The sequence below is a fragment of the Micrasema longulum genome, unplaced genomic scaffold, assembly GCF_059751315.1.
Source record: "Micrasema longulum isolate JH-2025_06_02 unplaced genomic scaffold, ASM5975131v1 h1tg000529l, whole genome shotgun sequence".
Taxonomy (NCBI): domain Eukaryota; kingdom Metazoa; phylum Arthropoda; class Insecta; order Trichoptera; family Brachycentridae; genus Micrasema; species Micrasema longulum.
This window is the reverse complement of record NW_028277726.1, coordinates 303,691-324,645: the sequence shown is the minus strand read 5'-3', so window position 1 is coordinate 324,645 and position 20,955 is coordinate 303,691. Positions and strand designations below refer to the sequence as shown.

The 20,955-nt window shown below is 33.6% G+C and overlaps 1 protein-coding gene across 4 annotated transcripts in view; it reads left to right on the top strand.

The window, feature by feature from the left end:
* retn (retained) overlaps nt 1-20,955 on the top strand; it is a 348,336-nt gene that overhangs the window by 90,038 nt on the left and 237,343 nt on the right. For all 4 annotated transcript variants that reach the window (XM_088227703.1, XM_088227701.1, XM_088227702.1 and 1 more), the window contains 2 exons: nt 17,055-17,192; nt 19,014-19,337. In XM_088227703.1, the coding sequence (XP_088083829.1) occupies nt 17,055-17,192; nt 19,014-19,337 (462 nt within the window). The remainder of the gene's footprint in view (nt 1-17,054; nt 17,193-19,013; nt 19,338-20,955) is intronic.

Sequence of the window (20,955 nt, the reverse complement as noted above, 5' to 3'; positions counted from 1 at the left end):
GTAATTTTCTATGTATACATATGTCCTTAAAAATGCCCATTGGGCGTTATATATATATATATATATATATATAATTAAATATATATCTATATAAAGAAACACATAGAATATTACAGTAAGATTTGCCTAAGAACGGTCGTGTCGCCTGATAATTCTACAAAGGGAATGGTCATTGACGATGATCGACAGCTAACACCCAAGTTGAATCTACGAATGACGATTTAGTTCCGCGGATCGACTTTTCATGGGAAAATTTCTGACGGCTTGTAAAAGTAAGTAACACACGTATTTAGGTTCACAGAGTTACGTCTACGGCGTATTTTAAATTGAAAAAATGTTTTTATATCAATAATTGGCTGATTTTTATAGCGCCATTTTTGTGAATAATCACGTCAAGGGCGCTTTACAATTCGATATATTACTATGAACTTACATTCTATAAACTATTAACTTACATTCTTACTAAGCCATAATTACTTATTAAATTGTATGATTTTAAAATGAAGATAATGAAGTGTCATTACAGTTTAGATCTGAACTGACTGACAATTGGTTCCAGGCAGAGAAGCCGACTACTGCAAAAGCACGATCTTCGAACCTAGTGTTTGGGCGGCGTCAGAGTTCGACAAGTTTTCTTCTGCCTGAATTAAATGCCGACCTAAGATTAGATTTTCTTTGACATGCATTTTACCGAATACTGAGATTTGACCATTAATTACCATCTTACCGTTTTACGAAGGGATTTGAATACTGTCCAGTACAGCTTATAGTTTACTCTCTCTGGGTTTTTAACCAGTGTAAATCTAAAATGTGTTATGAGAAGCTATAATATTATTTTACTCCTGTCATAATGGATTTAAAAAATATAGTAAATAGGATTTCATTGTAATTTTTTTTTATGGATCGAAAAAATAAATTAACTATTACAACAAAAAATGCTCATATTACTAACAACCACAATTATCTAATTTCTTTGCTCTGAATTTAATTGTTATAAATAATGTACCGCGTAATTGCTTAAACGACATTCGACCGTTTTTATAAAAAAGTCGTAGGTACTACAGTTGTTTTAATATAAAAATAAGCATTGAATTTCTTGAGTTAAACCAGCCTAAAAATGGCGAAAGCGAACGGCTCGTTTACGTACTAATATTAATAATTTTTCCAACCAATTAATTTATAAGGGGAAATGATTCACCTGCTTCATCGATTGACGTACGTCAAACTGTAAGATTCGTTGCGAAAATTAACCAACATTATATTTAGGGAAAGATTTTATTTACTATTTTATTTATATTATTATTATTTAATACAAGTATGCACCTACGTTTTATCTCAAAGTGTATTATGTAGAGAATTATTGAAACATTTAATAATCGTATCAATACTATCAATATTTGTAAAATTAGATATGTTCAACCATTTACGCGATAACGCTAAGGCGTGATTCTAGATTAAGTTACTTATCGTATGAGTAATATTATATAATTATTATTTACCAACATTTTATTACCATACGTATTTGTTATTGTTATGTTTTTAGCTACTTATATTTTTTCGTTTTGTGCATTGTTATTATTGAACATTTTACGCACCACGCAACTATTGAAGACCTCAAATTGCCATGTCCCAATATAAACAGTGACCAGAACCGAAACTAATCGTGACAATATTTAATTATCACAGTCAATAAAAAATGGCGGCGTCTCGCAGTATTTCTTTTCATACTAATTTCTTTGCAACGCACGTATAAATCACAATACACACATCTTTGAAGATATGTAAATTCATCGTAGATACTCTTTCTCTGTTTTGTGTACATTAGGTTTTGTTTGATCGAGAGATATTGAATTGGCTGTTGATATAATTCGATACATATTTACATAATTTTTGGCGGTATTTTCCCACAAGCCTAAGTGCGGAAACGCTAGCCATTTTGTATTTGTCATATCCGGCGGAATGTGAATTGCACGACGTGTAAATCAATCGTGGTGTTTATTGAACAAATATAAAGATTATTTCGGTTTATTGAATATGTGATTCAACGAGTTTTTGTAATAGCCTTCATCTTGTAATAAGGGGTCGCTTTCAAAACTTATTAACGTCTCATTAATGTAATGAGTCGGTGTGAAAACACTTATGCTTAATGCTCTTTTCTCCTTCGCGAATGGAATAAATTAACATATCACACTAATCTATTCTGCTGATTATAATTCCGCGCAGATTTTACTAACAGAATTCTTGACACACATGAATTGGTGATTTTTAAGTGCTTTTACTTGAGATACTAATGAATCCGTTCCAGAAGATTGATTGGAAAATAAATTAACGTAAATGCGATTCCTACATGCTCGACTTAAAACGCTAGTTTCTTTTCTGGAGTGCCCACCAAGCTTCGCGGTGTGAATAGGACATTTGATTGGAAAAAAGGCAGCGACCCAAAAAGCTTTTGTGGTTGACAGAGACATGCATCTCAAAACGAAATTAAATTATAGTCGTAAGGGGTGTACCGGTAGCTAGTTGAACTGTCGATCATTTACTTTTTATTTAAACCATCGGATTGTTTCGTAAGTTACATGTATCGCAAAAGAAACGCCTCTCAAAAATGTTTATTTATCGGAATTATGTAATGTTTCTTTCGATAAATCAAAAAGTAAAGTAGAATACACGGTGAATTATATGTATTGTGTACCTTGACCTTTTTATAAAGTCCATTAAATTAAATTTCTTTTAATGCCTATTGGACGGAAATGAATATAAAAAATCTTTTTAATTTTTGTGTTTTATTGAATATGTATTTTTAATGATTTAATAAAAAAAGTTTTTATAGTTTTTTTAATATAAATACATGTATAATATTTTTTACATGATAGCATTAACGTCTATCTTTCTAATGCAGCACGAAACTCGTGTTTAGAGAGGGACTTCGTTTCACAATTTCTACTACAGTTTTTTTTTTAGTAATTTCTACAGTTTTACTAACGTTTAAAAATAAAAAATAAATATTACAAGATGAATTCAGCATGGAAGTTCGGATAGAGTGAATTATCCATAAACCTTTCTTGCTATTGCTGTATTAGACATATTTTTAAGCCTGAATTATTTGAAGCAAATATAATGTGCATAGTAGATAAAACAGTTGTGTGTATTAAAAGTCTAACAGATTTTATGTTAAAGTCTAAAGTTAAAAATTGAAAATCGCTCTCCTCTTACATTTATTATTTGTAAGTTGACTATAATATTGTGCTGATGAATGGATTCCTGGAACTGTCTCATTCTCTTTACGATTTCCCCTCACAATATACGCATTAAACCTTATATCACATCTTCTAGGTAAAGCACCTTACTAACGTTGTTTAATGTAGCCACAATAATAATTATCAGATAGTGTACCTAATGAAGTGACACGGAAAGTGTCGCCCGCTCGTGAGAAAGTCAAATATTGGTGGAACAATTCCAATGGGCGAGGGAACGGTCGATTTCCAACGCTTTGGTACATGAATATCGGTACTTGGATACTCGTTCTCGGGTTTAGGGCTTGCTTGCCCTCGCGCGTTGATGTCTAGCTGTGCAATACGCGGGTACCATCACCATCGCACCGTCAGCATCATATCGTAGAAACTGAATGCTTACACCATTTCTGTGATTTTATTATATTATATTTGTTCCGACGCGACGACATGTATTTTTGATTACTTTGTTTATATATATAATACAATAACTAAAATATTTAAGATACTATTTTTTAAAATTATTTATTTATTTACAAACATAAGTTTATTGTACATTATTTGAGACACAAGTCCCAACTCTAAGGGACTAAAAGTCCTGTGTTGAAATGGGACTAGCAATTAGTTGACACAGACACATGAGTATATCACCACAAATATATAAGTGTCCTCGGCACGGGTAACCCCAGTGAGGTCACATTATTTTTATTATTAATTATAGTTTGTAAGAGAAAAATATGAATAAATAAATAATAATTTCTGTGTTTTTTAGTTATTCATTGGTATAAAAAAATCTAATTAGTAAGGTCCTGAATGTAGTAAATATTTTTTTATAACTACTAACCCACTAAACTATGTACACGACTGTATTAATTTGTTATGTAATATAATACTGATACATATCGTCATAATTGTAGAACAACGACTCATCTTTATATTTGCATAAAGCGGGTTAAATTCATTTTTGACACTTATTGTCACAACTTGATAAGTACAAAAGCATATTCTTTGATACTTGGGTTAGTTATTAATATATTATTTTTATCAAATCTGAAATATAAAGCCTTTATTAAACCTCTTGGAGATCAAATATAAAAGAAAGACAAAAAAAGCGTTTTTCGCACAACCGTCGTTATTTTACGATCACGACGATATATGTAATATATATATAATGTGAGGGCGACCCCCGCGGTGTAATGGATTAGGATCTTGTCTCACGCATGGAGGGTTTTGCGTTCGGTTCCCGCTAAGATTACAAAAAAGTTTTTTTTTAGCCTGGGTGTTCTGTGCTTTTTTTTCACCACAACGAGCCAGCAAGCCTAATTACAGTATTGAAGTACACCATACAACACCTAGGCTTACGAAAAAAATAATTTAGTTTTGTGTTCTCGTCGGTAATCGAACCCGGTACCTACCGTGCGTGGGTCAAGTATATTAGCCATTACCCTATGGAGGTCACCATACAATTATTATTAAGGAAATCTTACAAAGTTTATGAATTTATAAAATAATCTTTTGATCTTTGTTTACAATGTAAGGTAGGTATTTCCATCCTTACATTGTATTTATTAACAATGGCGTGCCGTAAGATGGAGCTATTTGGTACAATTTTTAGATAATAGATTATCATCAAAACTATAGAATAGCTATAGAATTTCAATTTGAGAAAACATCATACAAATAATCAAGAACTAAGAGAAAAATATTAGATCAAAATTAATCATGTAAAAGCGAAATATCCCATAGGTTCTGCGAATACCGATAAAAATATATAAAATTAATTCAGAATAATTAATTGTATTTTCAAAACCAATATGGATATTGTGGAAAAATATTTTTGTACATAACTTTAAAAAGAAATTATAAAAAAAATATCTCACTGAAAAACGCGACATGTTTGGCATTGATAATTGTCACGTCAAGATCCGTGACGGTGTTCTATAAACATTTGAAAGGTTAGGAAGAAAGTTCAAAATTAACATGAATCGTGACGTAGTAGGAGGCATGGCCAATGCAATTCCCGTTTTGATGGAATTCAAAATTACAAAAATTGATAAGTATTTCGTAGACACTTATCACCTTTAAACTGTTTTTTTAAAAAAACGTGATATTTCCCCTTTCTGCTCTAAATCTTGGAAGAAAAAAAAAAGGGCCCTTTTAAGTTGCTACTGTGAGGCTATTTGGAATAAATTTTTGCAAGACCGTTTTCATTGAACTTAATTGTGAATATCAATTCAACTATTTCAATCATCCCAAATATAAAAACCGTGTTTAAAGAAAAACCCCTTTTAAACCATTCCCGATATTGAGAGGGCCATGACAGAGCAGCTGAAAGCCCTTCCGAAAGAATCCTTCTGGAAATGCAAGCCTTCCAGGTATGAAGTATGTCTTTTGATACTACCGCACCATTTTATATTCAAATTTACTGAAACAATCACAAAAATGAATTATTTTCCTAATACGGCGTCCATTTGAAACACTACCAATATTCAATCAAATCTATATTTTGGTGAGTTGGGTTTTTGGAACATTAAATACGGGGAGTTATTTGGAACACCACTTATATTCAAATAAAAAAAAAATCACTCAGTTCACTCAGGGACATGTTCTAAATAACCTCAAAGTTTGTTTCAAATAGCACCACCGTAGATTACATAACGTTTAAACGTAAATTGAAGAGCGATTGTTGTTTGAAAAACTAATTAATTATAACGACACAATATATAATTACAATAAAAAATAAGAATTGTAATTATTTGATGAATATTTCAGGTATACCAGAAAGTTAGACGGTGAAAATTTTGTCAGAATTTCAGAAATTAATTTTTAAAAAACGAAAAAAGTATATAAATAGACCCGAAAACACTTAGGTGGCAGGACAGTGACAACCAAAAACAAAAAAACAAAGTATAAGCGGTGATGAAAAAATAGCTTTAATGAATCGTTATTTATGGTAGTGAGGTTTTTTAAATAATATGTATATATTTCGAATAGCCTCGTGATTCCAAATAGCCCCATTTTACGGTATATACTAAGTAAAAAGATCGATAATATTTCACAATAATTACAGCAATAATCATCATCTTATGAAATCATCCGGCAGAATTAAATGTTGCATTTAAAGTCTATAAACACTCGGTTACTATAATCATTAAATTATCACAAAGGAATTTAACCTTCTAGGTTTAATTGGCATTTGAAAATTCCAACAATAATATTAATACTGTTAACTATGAAGATTTATGTAATTTTTATTTATTGATTACACAATGAAATATTTATTACCAATGTAATTCATGTTTAAAGTAACAAACAATGTATATTAGATCCGATGCCAACATGGCTTTTGAAAAAATGCATTAACGTATTAGCTCCATTTTTAACAGATTTATTTAATACATCCATGGAGCGCAGCATTGTTCCGAGAGCCATAAAAAAAGCAAATGTAACTCCACTTTTAAAAAATTCCCAACTAGATGTGGAAGATCTTTCCAGTTTTCGCCCTATTTCAAATCTTCCCATCGTATCAAAAATACTAGAAAAAATAGTTTCTCACAGGCTCGTTAACTATATCGAGCGGAATTCTTTATTTTCGGTAAGGCAATCGGCATACCGACGTTTTCATTCCACGGAGACGGGAGTGATAAGAGTACTGTCTGACATTATAACGTCGGTGGACTCTGGTAATCTGGTGTTGATGGCTCTTCTGGACATGAGTGCTGCATTTGATACTGTAGACCATAATATTTTGCTTGAACGTCTGGAGAAAACTTATGGTATCCGTGATCAGGCACATATGTGGTTCAGTTCATATCTTAATAAAAGAGAATATGCAGTCGTGTTCCAGGGTAAAAGCTCAACCAACTTTCGGGTGTCTACAGGAGTGCCTCAAGGGTCAGTACTCGGACCACTTCTCTATCTCCTTTACACTAAAGATATAGAGAACATTATCAAAGAATGTGGATTGTGGTCGCACTGCTATGCAGATGATACGCAGATTTATTTTTATTGCAAACCAGGCGAGAGAAGTGTGCTTGTCAATTTAATTGATGGATGCATCAAGAAAATAGGAAACTGGATGGCTGAAAACAGACTAACATTAAACCCATCAAAAACTGAACAACTGTGGGTGGCTTCAGCCAGACGACAGAATCGACAGATCCAGGATACGGCTCTACCCAATGTAGGGAGTGCCGTTCTACCCACCGTTAAACTACTGGGAGTTTTACTCAATTCTGACCTATCTCTTGACGCTCAAATTAGTAGAACGATAAGTTCATGCTTCTACCAGCTGAGACAAATTAAATGCATACGCAAAAATTTGCCGGTTGATGCCGCCCGTCAATTAATAAATGCGTTTGTAGTGTCTAGAGTCGATTATTGTAATGGTATCTATGCAGGTCTACCAATGAACAAAATGACTCGCCTACAATCTGTATTGAATGCCGCAGCGAGACTTATTTTCGGAATCTCTAAGTTCAGTCATATCACTCCACTACTTCGGGAACTACACTGGCTACGTTTTCCACAGAGGGTCGAATACAAACTCTGTTGGCTTATGTATAAGTCACTGCACAACTCGGCTCCGGAATATCTAAGGGAACTATGCATTCCAGATGAACTAGCTGACAGGCGTCTCACGCTTAGATCAGCTACGTCTACGGCGAGAGGAAAAGTTATTATACCTCTACGCAAACAGCGCACTAAATTTGGTGAGCGCGCATTTGCGGTCGCAGGCCCTATGGCATGGAATGCTCTCCCAGCAGAGGTGCGAGGCTGTGAAAGTGAAGTGATGTTTCGGAAAAAACTTAAAACCCACTTGTTCTCTAAATCATTTGAATAAATCCGTAGCACGTGACAACAAAATAAATTATTTTAATCAAATTACAAATTTAAAGCTTCAATTAAATTAACTTAACAGTAGAATCACCATGTAAAGCGCCCTTGAGGTATTTTATTACGAAAATGGCGCTATATAAGTTATCCACAATAAAGTAATCCGAAAATAAATTAATAATTGATCGGAAAACTTTGTCGTAAACGTATTACCTCTACCCTGCTCATAACTCGATCGTCTCTTTTCTTTACTCAATAATATTTTTATTTATTTATCATACTGTAATATTATTATTAAGTGTCGTCGCCGTTTAGGCGAAAGTCACTAATCCAAAAAACGCCTTTTCGAAAAATCGCAATTCGAAAGTTTGGAGAACAACGATTCGGATTTTTATGCACATAACACCATTTTGTGTGTCTTTTTTTACGAGTTCCATTAGTAACTTTTTCTTTCAGATACATTTTCATATATCTGGAAGGTTATTGATGTGGCAAGGTGACTAAAATTTGGTTTAGTTTAGTGGCTTTTGCTTATTTATAATTTGGACAGTGTAACCCAAAAGAGTTAGCGACAGGAAGGCAATATTATAAACAATGATTAAATTTTGTGCCTAAAAATACGTTTACAAATAATTACCGAAAACGATAAGGGCAGGTCTAAAGGTCATAAAAACGTTAATAAGATGTTGTTATAAATTAAATATTACAACCAGAATTATCTTCTTTTTTAAAATAAAAAGAATACAATTCTATAAAAAAAAGTTTTTACTATCGAAGGCATAATTTTACGTAGAAATAAAGGAAAATGTCACAAAAATGCATTTGATTTAAAATGCTTGTATTTCTTTTCAAAAACAAAAAAAATAAAATTTCGCTTCGGCCAATTGTTCAATTTATTATCTTTAAATTATATATTAAATTTTAGTTCAATACTTAGTCTTTATTGAGATCCCAGATACATAAGTTTTGTCTAAATTTGAAATGGCGTAATCTGCCGGTCTAAAAGTAATTATATTTTAGTTACATAAAACTTTTAAGTATATTTTTTAACAGAAATACCTTTAAAAAATATTGTTTTTATCTAATTTATGTTTTTTTATTATTGCGCGATTTAAAAAAAACATTAGTTTTCAAATGAAAAAACGTATGATTTCCTAATTTTGCGAGCTTTTTACCAGACTACAGTCTTAAATATAACCCCCAAAATCGACATATTTTGGTAAATTCTAAAAACCGCACAAATACCATTAAAAAAATAGAAAACGACTGACTGAATATTACATTTTCAAATTCCCGTCTTTCTATAAAGCGTTTCAGTCAAATGTCTATCATACTAGTTAGATAATAGAGTGCATAATGATTACACAAAATAAGGAAAGTTATCATGTAGACCAGATTGACCGCAGTCGACTGTTATTTGATCTTCCTATATGCCCGCGAGCGTTGACCAAGAATGTATAAAGCAAATATTAATACTTCACAACACGTAAAAGTGTCGTGTTTACACAAAAGAGAGAAATAATTTTACCCTATCTGAGTTGTTTAATTTTTATATAAAGTGACTCCCCCTGTTATCGAAGCTTTTTCATCCATTTTTTGCGAAGTGAGTTCTTACATTCATCATCACCACTCCCGTTCCGCGCCTTATGATGCATAGGGCACTGCATTGGTACACCAATCGCAGCGTATCTAGCTTATTTTCGTAACATGAAGGTAAGGTGATGTCTTGCGCTTCAGGTTCCAGTCCAGGGACTATAAAATTTTCTAGTGTAAAAACACCCTTTGAAAAAAACTATTTCATGTCAACCAAGTCTGGAATCGAACCCGAGACCTCTCGTATGGCAGGCAATCGCGGTGACCACTACAACGAGAGGCCGTCAAGTTTTTCCATTGGAATACATAAAATGAAAGAAACCCGCTCTACTACAACATTATACTCATTTTCTGATAGTGAGTTATTTACAACTCGTCGATATAATACAATTGCAAATATTTCATTTAAAAAAAATAAAAAGTGCCTCCCCTTTTCTGCGCCTGTTTATAAAGACTTGTGTCCTCTTTTTTAGCTCAGTCACTACCGTTTTTTTTTTACGTAATTATTTATTACAATAATATTTATTTGAATAACGAGAATGATAAAGTAGTTATATATCGCAAACAAACTATCGCAATGTTGTAAAAATAAATGAGATCAACTGGTTTATTGGAAATCTGGAAAATATAAAAGATTGAACGATAAAATTAAATTAAAAGTCAAAATTAAAACTTATGGGACGTTGTTATGATTCGAAGCCTGAAATCAGAAATGCCATTGCCGCCACTATAGTGTTTTTAGTTCTTACACATTCCCTCAGAACAGGAGACTATACAAACAAAATATAAAAAGGCAAGGTTCGATTCCTCGATTGGAACGTTTGCATAAGTCAGAACAAACCTCAATATTGTTTGACCACCCATCATCCATACGCCATGCTTTTAGAATCTTCGTATTGTGGATTATTTACCTTACAAATCTTCCATTTTATTGATTTAAAGTCATCTTTGAAAATGCATTAGAATGAGCTTTTACGTTCCATCTAATTTTAAAGAAGAAATATTTTTATTTTATAACTATACGGATTTGTTTGAATTAGAGTTATCAGCGCCCTTGAGGTATTATATTAAGAAAATAGCGCCATATAAGTTATTATCATCATCATCACCTTTTCGCATCTAATGATGCATAGGGCACTGCATTGGTAAACCAATCGCAGCGTATCTTGATCTTTTTTTGTTACATGAAGGTAAGATAATCAATCTTACGCTTTATTTACCAGTCCAGGGACTATGAAATATTCTAATGTCAACAAAAATATACTGACGGAGTTATCATTTTTACGTTTTTCCACAAAAATATAAATATTATATTCTTTTGCCTTTTGCATGTTTTATTATTTGATCTCCGAGTCAATATGAGTCGTTTTTTTTAAGTATTCTAGTGTGAAAACAGCCTTTTTAATAAATATTTCATATCAACCATGTCGGCAATCGAACTTGCCTGGTAGGCAAATGCGCTGACCATTACACCACGAGGCCGACGATATAAGTTATTCGTAATAATAAAAATAATCAGACACTGCCATGTTTTTTTTTTCAGATAAAAGAAATATTAGCGTTCTTATAATTTACCCAAATATTTAAATTTTTGACCATTTTCAACGAGTTGTAAATAACTCACTATTAGAAAATGGAAATCAAGTTAGAGTAGAGTGGGGTTCGAACCTCGGATCTCTGATCTGCGAGTCTGCAACACCAGCCACGAGACCACTACCTGATATGATATGTTATTTCTTCTTCTTCTTCCTTGTTTAGATCGGTTGATCTGTTATTGGCTACATGATGATTCCTGAGCCAATAACAGTTACCAATTACTATCACCAATTTTTCGACATATTGTCTAAGACATTTCCACAATATTGGAGTACAGTCCATAAAGTAAATCAATATGAATTAATAAACTAGTAATACCAGTGATATTAATTGCATTCGAGTGCGATTATAACTTGTTGAGTTGGAGATGAAACTAATGGAGTTTTAATTGTTCCGAGTTGAACGATAATAAATGTTCAATCGGCTAAAATGATATCATTTCATATTAATTATCGCGGTGTAATTAGTATTTAATAATATGTGAGTGAAGGGTTAATGCTCTCCGTAATCGTGATACTAATTATTTTGTTTTAATGCATGCCTCATTTCAAATACTCACACACATTGTTTCATTAAAATTATTTACGTCAAGGTTTATGGTAAACACAATATATACTTCCTGCTTTAATAAACACAATACATCATTGCAACTTAATTATTGTATTTATTTATTTATATCTATTTTGCTAAATTCGTATTTTTGGTTCAGCGTATTGGTTCCTAAGGTATGGTAGAAATGGCATTGCCCACATTCAGGAATCTGTATAACCGTATACAAATATTTATTCTGCTATACCACACCACTTCACATGTTTGATTTTTTTCTTAGTTCATAAATTAATATAGTAGAATGTTTGTTGTTTTTGCTAAGAATATGTAGATACAATTTTTTTCTTGATTTGTACAATGTTATAATGTACCTTCGTGTGAATTTTATTTTAGTATTCTTGTATTGAACGTAAATAATTTTCTTTTCTTTTAATCCAAAAAGGTACATGTTTTAAAAATAAAACTAATTTATCATTCTTCTTAGTGTCAGTTTCACCACAAAAAGTTGTGCAATGGTTGCGTTTTAGTCAAAATGGACCAAGTTAGGTGTATGCGATGTTTTGTTCCCTTTTTTATGCAACCTGTTCTTTCCATTTTAACAAAAACGCCTAAATTATTTAACTTTTCTTAGTATAGCCTTAGCCATAAAATTATTCTTAAAATAGGTTAAAAAAAAGATTTGAGGTATATTTACACAAATTCAAATTATGGCGCTCCTTTGCGTTGACCGTATTTATTTATAATACAGATATACGCCAAAAATACAAAATTAATTCTTATGATAATTTAAAAGTGATGCAATTTGATGGACATTTTAATCTTTGTTTAGTTGTGGAAATTAAATATTGCTATTTGAAAATACAAAAAGCGAATTATCTTTCCACTGGTTGATCTCAGAGGTTACCTCATTAATAAAAAAAACTAAAACGTTGATCATTGTTTTGATCAGCGCAGTTTTCCTCCTTTCACCGGCTTTCATTTATTGATATCAATGGGAGAGTCGTTACTTGGTAGGTCGTGCCGCCAACTTACCCCAGCATTGTGCGCGGCGCGGCGATACCATCTCTTGAATTTATGACTGCTGTAATTGATCCCGATATGACGTGTCGCGTCGATTCCGTTCCTACGTAATACGATGCATATTATAGTGTATAATAATAACAGCGACGTGCTATCGTACCGAGTGAAACTATAAAGAGACCAGTCTTATAAATACAGTAAAATGCAAACAAATCTTCGAATCGGCCGATAAATCGGTTAACTTTTCCACTAGCCTTTGATTCGTCAAAAAATAATAACGGAGGATGGTACACTCGACGTCTTAGTAACACTTCAAGGTTCCAGGATCGCTTTGAAGAACTAAGAAATTGAAAAGAACATTGTTTTATATAACATGAGTTAGGTAAGTTAACTTTCCTTTACATGTAACCAACATTTATTTATTCATTCAAAATTACACTCGTTTAAATATCCATGAATTTATTAAGGCTTTTTAGGCTGTGCTTTTTATTAATGTAAAGTCAAACCATGTTTTTGATAAAATTACAAATGTTAAATTCCTTCACACATGCAGCAAAGGTCAAAAATTAGACAAACATAAAATTTTAGAAATAAACCGTTTAAAGAATTGCCCCGAAAAAATAATATTAAACGATCAGGTAACACACGTTCATTCCCCATTATTGTATCCATTAAAATACAAACAATGAAACTACTCCATAAGAATTAACTGCCGGGAATATTTGCTTTCAGAGAATCACTTAATTACCCCCGGGCCCGGAGACATAGCTGTCGATGGAACTACCTACCAGCGACCCCTGTTATAGTTTTAATTAAATTTAAATACGTGTAATTTAAATACATTTTCATTATAAAACTTTACAAAATTTTTAAAATTTTTACCGTTTTTATTATATATATTCAAAGAAAACTTAAATTCAGACAATCGTTATTACCTTATACTTAAATAATTTTAATTTAAACTCTTTTATTTCCATAATTATATAAAATCATGATTTACAACCCCTGATTGGACTTGTATATAACATAGAAATTTGTTTAGTCTCCCACCAGTCTGACGATGTCGGTCCCAACGAAACCCGGTTACTAATAAAAATTTATAAATAAAAGTGGAATAAAGCTATATACGTATTTTTATTGTTATAATTGTAAAGTTTGTCAAAAAATAATCTTGATGAAAAAATTCCTAAACTTTTATCATACCTACATAAGTATCTAATCTTTAATATTTTTATCTTAAGAAACGTTTTAGGTGTACGTTTTGATATCACGTTTTTTTTATGCACTTACATTCGTCAACGCAACGCTAACGACACTGGTTGTGATACTTTTGGGCGTTAAATATTAGTGTAATAAAAATATCATCATTTGCAAAAATAATATTCAAATTTATTGTTATACGAATTATGAAAAATAAAACATGAAATCAAAAACGAGGGAAACTGTATTGTGAAGTTGTGAGGAAGTCAACTAAACGTATCATTCGAGTACCTCAGTTAAAACGTATATATTTATAATGTTACATTTTACCTTGGTGGTAATGTCCATAAAAATAGTTTTAAAAGTATTGTTTACATCGCAGTAGAACGCAGTTTTTTATTGCAAAGTTTTGTCGGATTACATTTTATTAGTTCATTCATATTGGCGAATAAAACAAATGCAAAACAATTATGAAATACGCAGACATTGAAAATAAGGTATAAAATGTAAAGGAAACAAGGAGAGAATCACGATCGGCGGGAATGTGGTATGGAAATTGATGAAGGAGGCGAATTAGTAAATATTATTCGTTCACTCAGAAGACTCGTGGCATTTAGTTTTAATGCTTTTAATTTTTGTACAAGTACATGGGTGTGTGCTTTAGCAATTGGACATGCTACAGTAATATACAGTCTAAATGTAATGGTCAAAAACCAATACATGTAATGTGTTCATTTTAAGAAAAAAAATGCAAAAAAGTGAATGTTTTATGGTGGAGATAAATTCTTCTAAAAAAGCTTGTGTAGCTTTGAAACCGGTCGGTAGAAAAAATACAATTTTAAGTCCATTTTCACAATAAAAAACAATCATTATTACCTAATATGACGTAATTTTCTATGATGTGTGAACAGAACTGATCTGAGTTATTATGACATAAATCTGAATTAAAATAGTAATATTAGTTCCTCGTTAGATCCGCCTCTGATAAGATTGCGTCGATCGCGTGACATTCGCCCAACTTATGCGAGTATATCTGACATGGCATGTCAGAGCAAGGCGAGCGACTGCTTCTAAGGGCTACCGAATAATTCAATGCCAAACAGTTTAAAGATCCTTTATTCTTTATCCTTTGGCGACTATCTTTCTCTTTTCCTTTCTCTCTCACGAGATGTGCGTTCCTCGGGCCTCCTTTCTGTATTTTTATTCGTGACTAAGTCTATATTTTTATCGAATCGAAAAACGTTTGGCGAAATTACTTGTAGACTGCGTGGTTTGTTTTGTGTTTCGCGCAGTAGTTAAATTCAGCTCTCTACTTATAACAAAATTTATTGTACTTACAAATCATTACGGTCTTGTTAAAATATGGTGTAATGGTCAGTGCATCGGTTTACCATAGGAGATGTCTCGGGTTCGATTCCCGACATGATTGACATGAGATATTTATTTAAAAAGGTTTTTTACACTAGAATATTTCATAGTCCCTGGACTGCCACCTAAAGGGTTAGACTCATCACCTTACCTTCATGTAACAAATTTCAATCAAGATATGCTGCGATTGGTGTACCTATTTAGTGACCTATGCACCATTAGGTGCAGAAAGGAAATTATGATTTTTTGGAACTTAGAAAATGAAATTTTTCAATTTTCATGTTTAATTTGACTGGAGCTGGTGTCGACATAAAATATTAACACGATGATGGTTGAATTACGGATGTTTAAATAATTGAATTAGTCATTTTAATCGGTGGTAACTATCATTTATTTATTATAGAGGGTTTTTACATGACAGGTACAAAATTAAATTAAAATTAAAGTAGACACACAAAGTCAAAAGTGATTTTTTATAGCATTCGAATAATGTTTAAAAGTTTCTTACATTTTGATTTTATTGCCGTAAGCAATTTTACTCGTAATCTGAAAACTGACAATGGAAAATGAAATATATCAATTTCTCTATACTCGTTTCTGAGCCGGTGTAGTTTGACGATTTTAGAATTTACAAAATAATTCTATCTACCAGACGCCACAATGAAGGTAGACTACAATCATGTACATGTATTGAGTAAATTGAATCTCTACGAAGTACTCCTTTTAACTTGATTTCAACCCTACCATTGAGATCGCGTTGAGATTAGATAGCATTTCATTGCCAAGGTAGGCTGTTGGGGTCTGTTCTTCTCGGTCTTAGGCCGTATATTATTCGGTTCTGTGTGTCGCTTTCATTTAGGCTGTTTCTCTGCAGGATTTTTGAGCATTGAGTTATCCAAAGAGTCTTCCTCAGGATGACCGTAGAGGAAAATCCACAGATATTGCATGTTTTACCTGGTGATCTGGTGGTGTGCATTTTTGAGATAATTTGTTTTAATTTCAGTACCGCAATAGAGCGTTTATTAGCAAAAAATGGTACAAATAATTTACCAGCTTTACAAAAAAATATAAATGTAATGTAGGTATATTGCTGTTTTATGTAGATATTTCTTGATAAAACTCCATAGTTTATGATTTTGATAAAATTATCAATTAAACTTCATGGTTTTGTTTCACTTTTATTTAATTTAACCAACGAGCGCTTTCGCCCAAGAAGACATTTTTAGGACTGGTTCCACGGTCACCAGTCCTGAAGATGCCTTCTTGTTTGTACTTTTACTAATTTTACGTAAATTTTATACGAGATTGTTTATTTTATATTATGGCTTTTACCGTTCTTAGTAATTTTAGCCAGAAACAAAAAAAATGACCATTACTGAGCTTTTTACGAAACCAATAGTTTTTTTAGTACACGGTTTTAATAGCGTTATCAAAACTCATTATATATTTTTTTTAAATGACTAATGTTACTATCGAATTAAATTGTTCATTATTTTATTTCATAAACATTAACTGTTAATTCAACATTCTTCAAACTTTTATTTATCTCCCTCATTTTTAATGACGATTGCGTGTTTACCAACCTTCGCATATCATAATTTAATTAATTCCTCTCGTTGTCACTTGCGTGGAATTAACGTTTATCTCTTTTCCTCTTTGCAGTCGCACCACGACGAGGGCGAGGGAGAAGGAGAGATCTCCGAAGGGGAGCCCGAGGCGGAGGACAGCAGTGACGAGGGCCGCGGTACCCTGGAGCACAGGGACCTGCTGGACAGACTGCGACTGCACCGTCCAGAAAAGGTATGTGATATTACAACAAACGCGTATTTACCACCTATACAGAGGATCAGTATTTTTTGTGCAGGTTTAATATATTTTTTCATAATGACTGCCAGACGCTTGTACAAAACATGGCCTATAGTTTCCCTAAGAATTTCTTTTGTTTTGTCTATTGTTTATAACTTAAATCAGCCGATGAAAAGTCGTAATCCCTTTAAGCGCCTGGATTTCAATATAACCCTCTTGATAATGTTCTCCGTCTTTGTTTTTTTATATTTTTATATGGGAGTTGCATTCTTTTTTACCTTGCTTATAATATACAAGGTTTATATTTCAAAAATAGGATTTTTCTGCTATTGTATTACATTTTTTAGCTAAACTGTTGGAATTAGGAAGGATATTCTAATGTGGGCCAATTAGGTACTTCTCAGCATTTGATCATGTGGAGAGGAAACTCTTCAGGAGAAGCCGGCCTGTTGACAGTTGTCAACCGGCCTTCCGTTCCACTAAATGTTAAAATATTTTAAACTTATTTTGGAATGGTCTCACAACATATTGATGTTTGAAAAAGAAGATGCATATCGACGGTGGAAAGGAAAACGTTAATAAGCTACTTGTAGCAACTTTACAGAAGAGATTTTTTTTAATCGACAAAAATCTCATAAGTGTTATTTTGGCGGGATTCTTATATAAATTGTAAATTTTTTTATTCATATTATTATTCGTTATAGGCAGGCCGCCTTTGTTGATGCTCCTATATCTCATCTTCTGTTTTTTTGTCTGCGTTCTTCTTCCTTAAAAAAAGTATCCAAACGGTTTTTGAACTGGTCGACCGAAACGGAATGGACAACTAGGCTTGGCAATGTATTCCAGTCTGAAACTACCGTGCTAAAATATAAGTTTTCCTTGGGATTGAGGTGAAATTGGAGACGATAGAGCTTCCAGTTGACGCCGTAAATTTGCGTTGGGATTTAATTGATACATCTCATGCAGGGGGCAGTCATAGTACTTATTGGGTACCCTTTAAGTTTCTATTAAGTCTCCCCTCTTCTGTCGTTCTCCCACTGATGTAAGTCCTAGTGTTTTTAATCTACCGCGGTAAGGCATCCTTTTGAGTAATTTGGGGATTTTTGTATTGTTATTGATTAGAAAAAGACAAAGTCTGTCGTAGCAAATAAGTGTCTATCGCAAGAGGCTAAATTAGCAGTTCATAATGGAGTTCTGGTACAAACCCTAATGTATGGAAGCGAAGCATGGAGTTGGAAAAAAAGGGACGAAAGTAGACTGAATGCTGTTGAAATGCGATCCCTCAGGCGAATGTGCGGAAAAACAATGTATGATAGGTGCCCTAATGTCGAAATTAGAGCAGAATGCAAGGCTGAGTTAAGCATTATCGACAAAATTAAGAAAGGTCTTTTGCGATGGTTCGGTCATGTGGAGCGAATGAATGATGAAAGAACGGCTAAAAAGATTTATGATGCGAATGTGTCTGGTTGTAGAAGTCGAGGAAGGCCGAGAAAGACATGGCATGATCAAGTACAACAAATTCTTGAAAGTGGTCATGTGAAAAGTCGGAATAATCGACGTGCGTGCATGAGAAGATGTATGAATGTGAAGGAAGCAAAGGAAGTGTGCCAGGACAGAGTGGTGTGACGTTCTATCCTCTCTGCCTACCCCTCCGGGGAAATGGCGTGATGGTTAGTTAGTTAGTTATTGATTAAAAAAAATATTTTATTTATTTAGCAACTTGCTACATGTCGCTTGGTACCTTTTTCTTTCCACCGTCGATATTGATTTTCTGTAAAATTTCCGAAAAACAACGGTTCGATTAATTCTTTTCAGGGGCGTGACGATTTCGAGAGCCTGAAGAACTCCCTTCACCCACACCTGTCCTCACTCGCCTCCCTGGCTCAGAATACCCCGCTGAGCAGCCTGCCGCAGGTGGGCGGCGGCGGCCTGCTAGGCCCCCCGGGCGCGCCCTTCTCGCTGCCCATGGGCTTCCCCTTCCAGCACCCGGGCCCGTTCCTGGCGCCGCCCGCGCCCGGCCCCCTGGCCGCCCCCCTGGCTGGGGCGCAGGGCGGTTCCGCCTCTTCCAGCAGCTCCGAGGGATCTACCAGCTCGCAGCAGACGTGGAGCTTCGAGGAACAATTCAAGCAAGTCAGACAGGTTCGTAATCAACGATTTATTTACGAGTATATATCCGTATTTTCCTCGTTTTCGATAACTTCCTTTGCTTTGTTGTGTAGCAATTAGGTCGTTGAGGGTTGGAGTTCCTACCCCAGCTAGAGATTGACAGATAAGATACGAGGTTGCTGTTTAATGCGTATTTATTACATGGCGAATAAGAATAAGATACAGCACTTGGTTGTGTAGCACGAGCGTATCGGCGATGATGGGTTGAAGAGACTGCACTTGGGCTACATGCTGGAACTGAGTGATTTCGTCAAGCTGGATTAAATTAAACTTTAGTGAAATGAACTTGTTGGGCTGACTGGCTGAACGGGCTGACTGACGTTGGCTGCGTCCTGTGGTCTCTTTATAGACGACGTTCCTTTGTAGTTCAATTTTTCATGGTAGGGGCAATGTGAATGTACTGCAGAACAATGCTCCCGGTTTAACGTGCAATACTATAAGAGTTGCATTTTACGAATGTATTGCATTCGATAGAAATAATGACACTGTATCGTCGGTCATTAGTCTACTTCAGGTGAACTAATTTACCACGTGTGTGTCATCTAATATGGACTATGTACCCTACAGTTACTTTGATTTTTAATATCACAAAAGAAACCGCATCTTGGGGGACCACTGATTAATTCCGAGGATGTTGGAGCGCTCGCCGTCTTCCTTATAGCTGGATACTTAAAGGAACTGGGCTTAAAGGGGAAGATTAAGCAATATGAGAACACTCGCCCTTCAATCGGTAGCCAGGCTCTTTTTTTAAATATAAATATTTTTATTTAAAACTTAAGACCTGGGCTTGTGTGGAACCTGTTAAAATAGATAGATCTACACAGATCGCAGTAAAGTCAAAAGCTCATATAGGGCTAAACCGCTTTTTCGTAATAGTAATGTTTATTGTCTTTCAGTATCAATATAAAACTGCTTATAATTCATTCACCAAAATCTCCATCCTGTAACGGGCTGAGCCATAATCGATGGACACTAACCTCACTAGGGTCCGTATTCTTATAGGAAGAAAAATTTATCTTCAATTTTATCTACAAAGTAAAATCAAGTCTTCCGTATGAAAAATAGAATATGTATATATATATTTTTAAACATGTTTAATTACCAGTTCCCGACGAAGATACTTTGAATTTTATACATTCTTAGCATTTACAAGATATTGAAATAACAATAATAATATTGATTTTTAGAAAATAAAATATTTGAAATTAATTTATAAACCCTTATGGATTCATTTAACAATTTTTTAATTTTATTTCATACTCTGTTGATGATAATATTTTTTACATCTTTTGAAATGGTTGTCTGAGTCTTTTGTTTAGTTTTGTCTGGTAGTTTATTGTATAATTTCAGTCCCTGATTTGTTAGTCTCGATTGCCCTCGTCTGGTTTTCGAATGCTGTATGTGATATTGTTCCGATATTCTCGTACTCTGTCCATGCTTATCACAATTTTGTCAAGTTTTAGTTCTTTGTCTACAATGACATCAATTAGCTAATTTACGAACAAATTTTAAATATTGCACTTGATAAAATTGGCCAAAATGTGTAAGTTATAACTGAAATCCTGGACTTGTGTTTTAGATTCGATGCGAT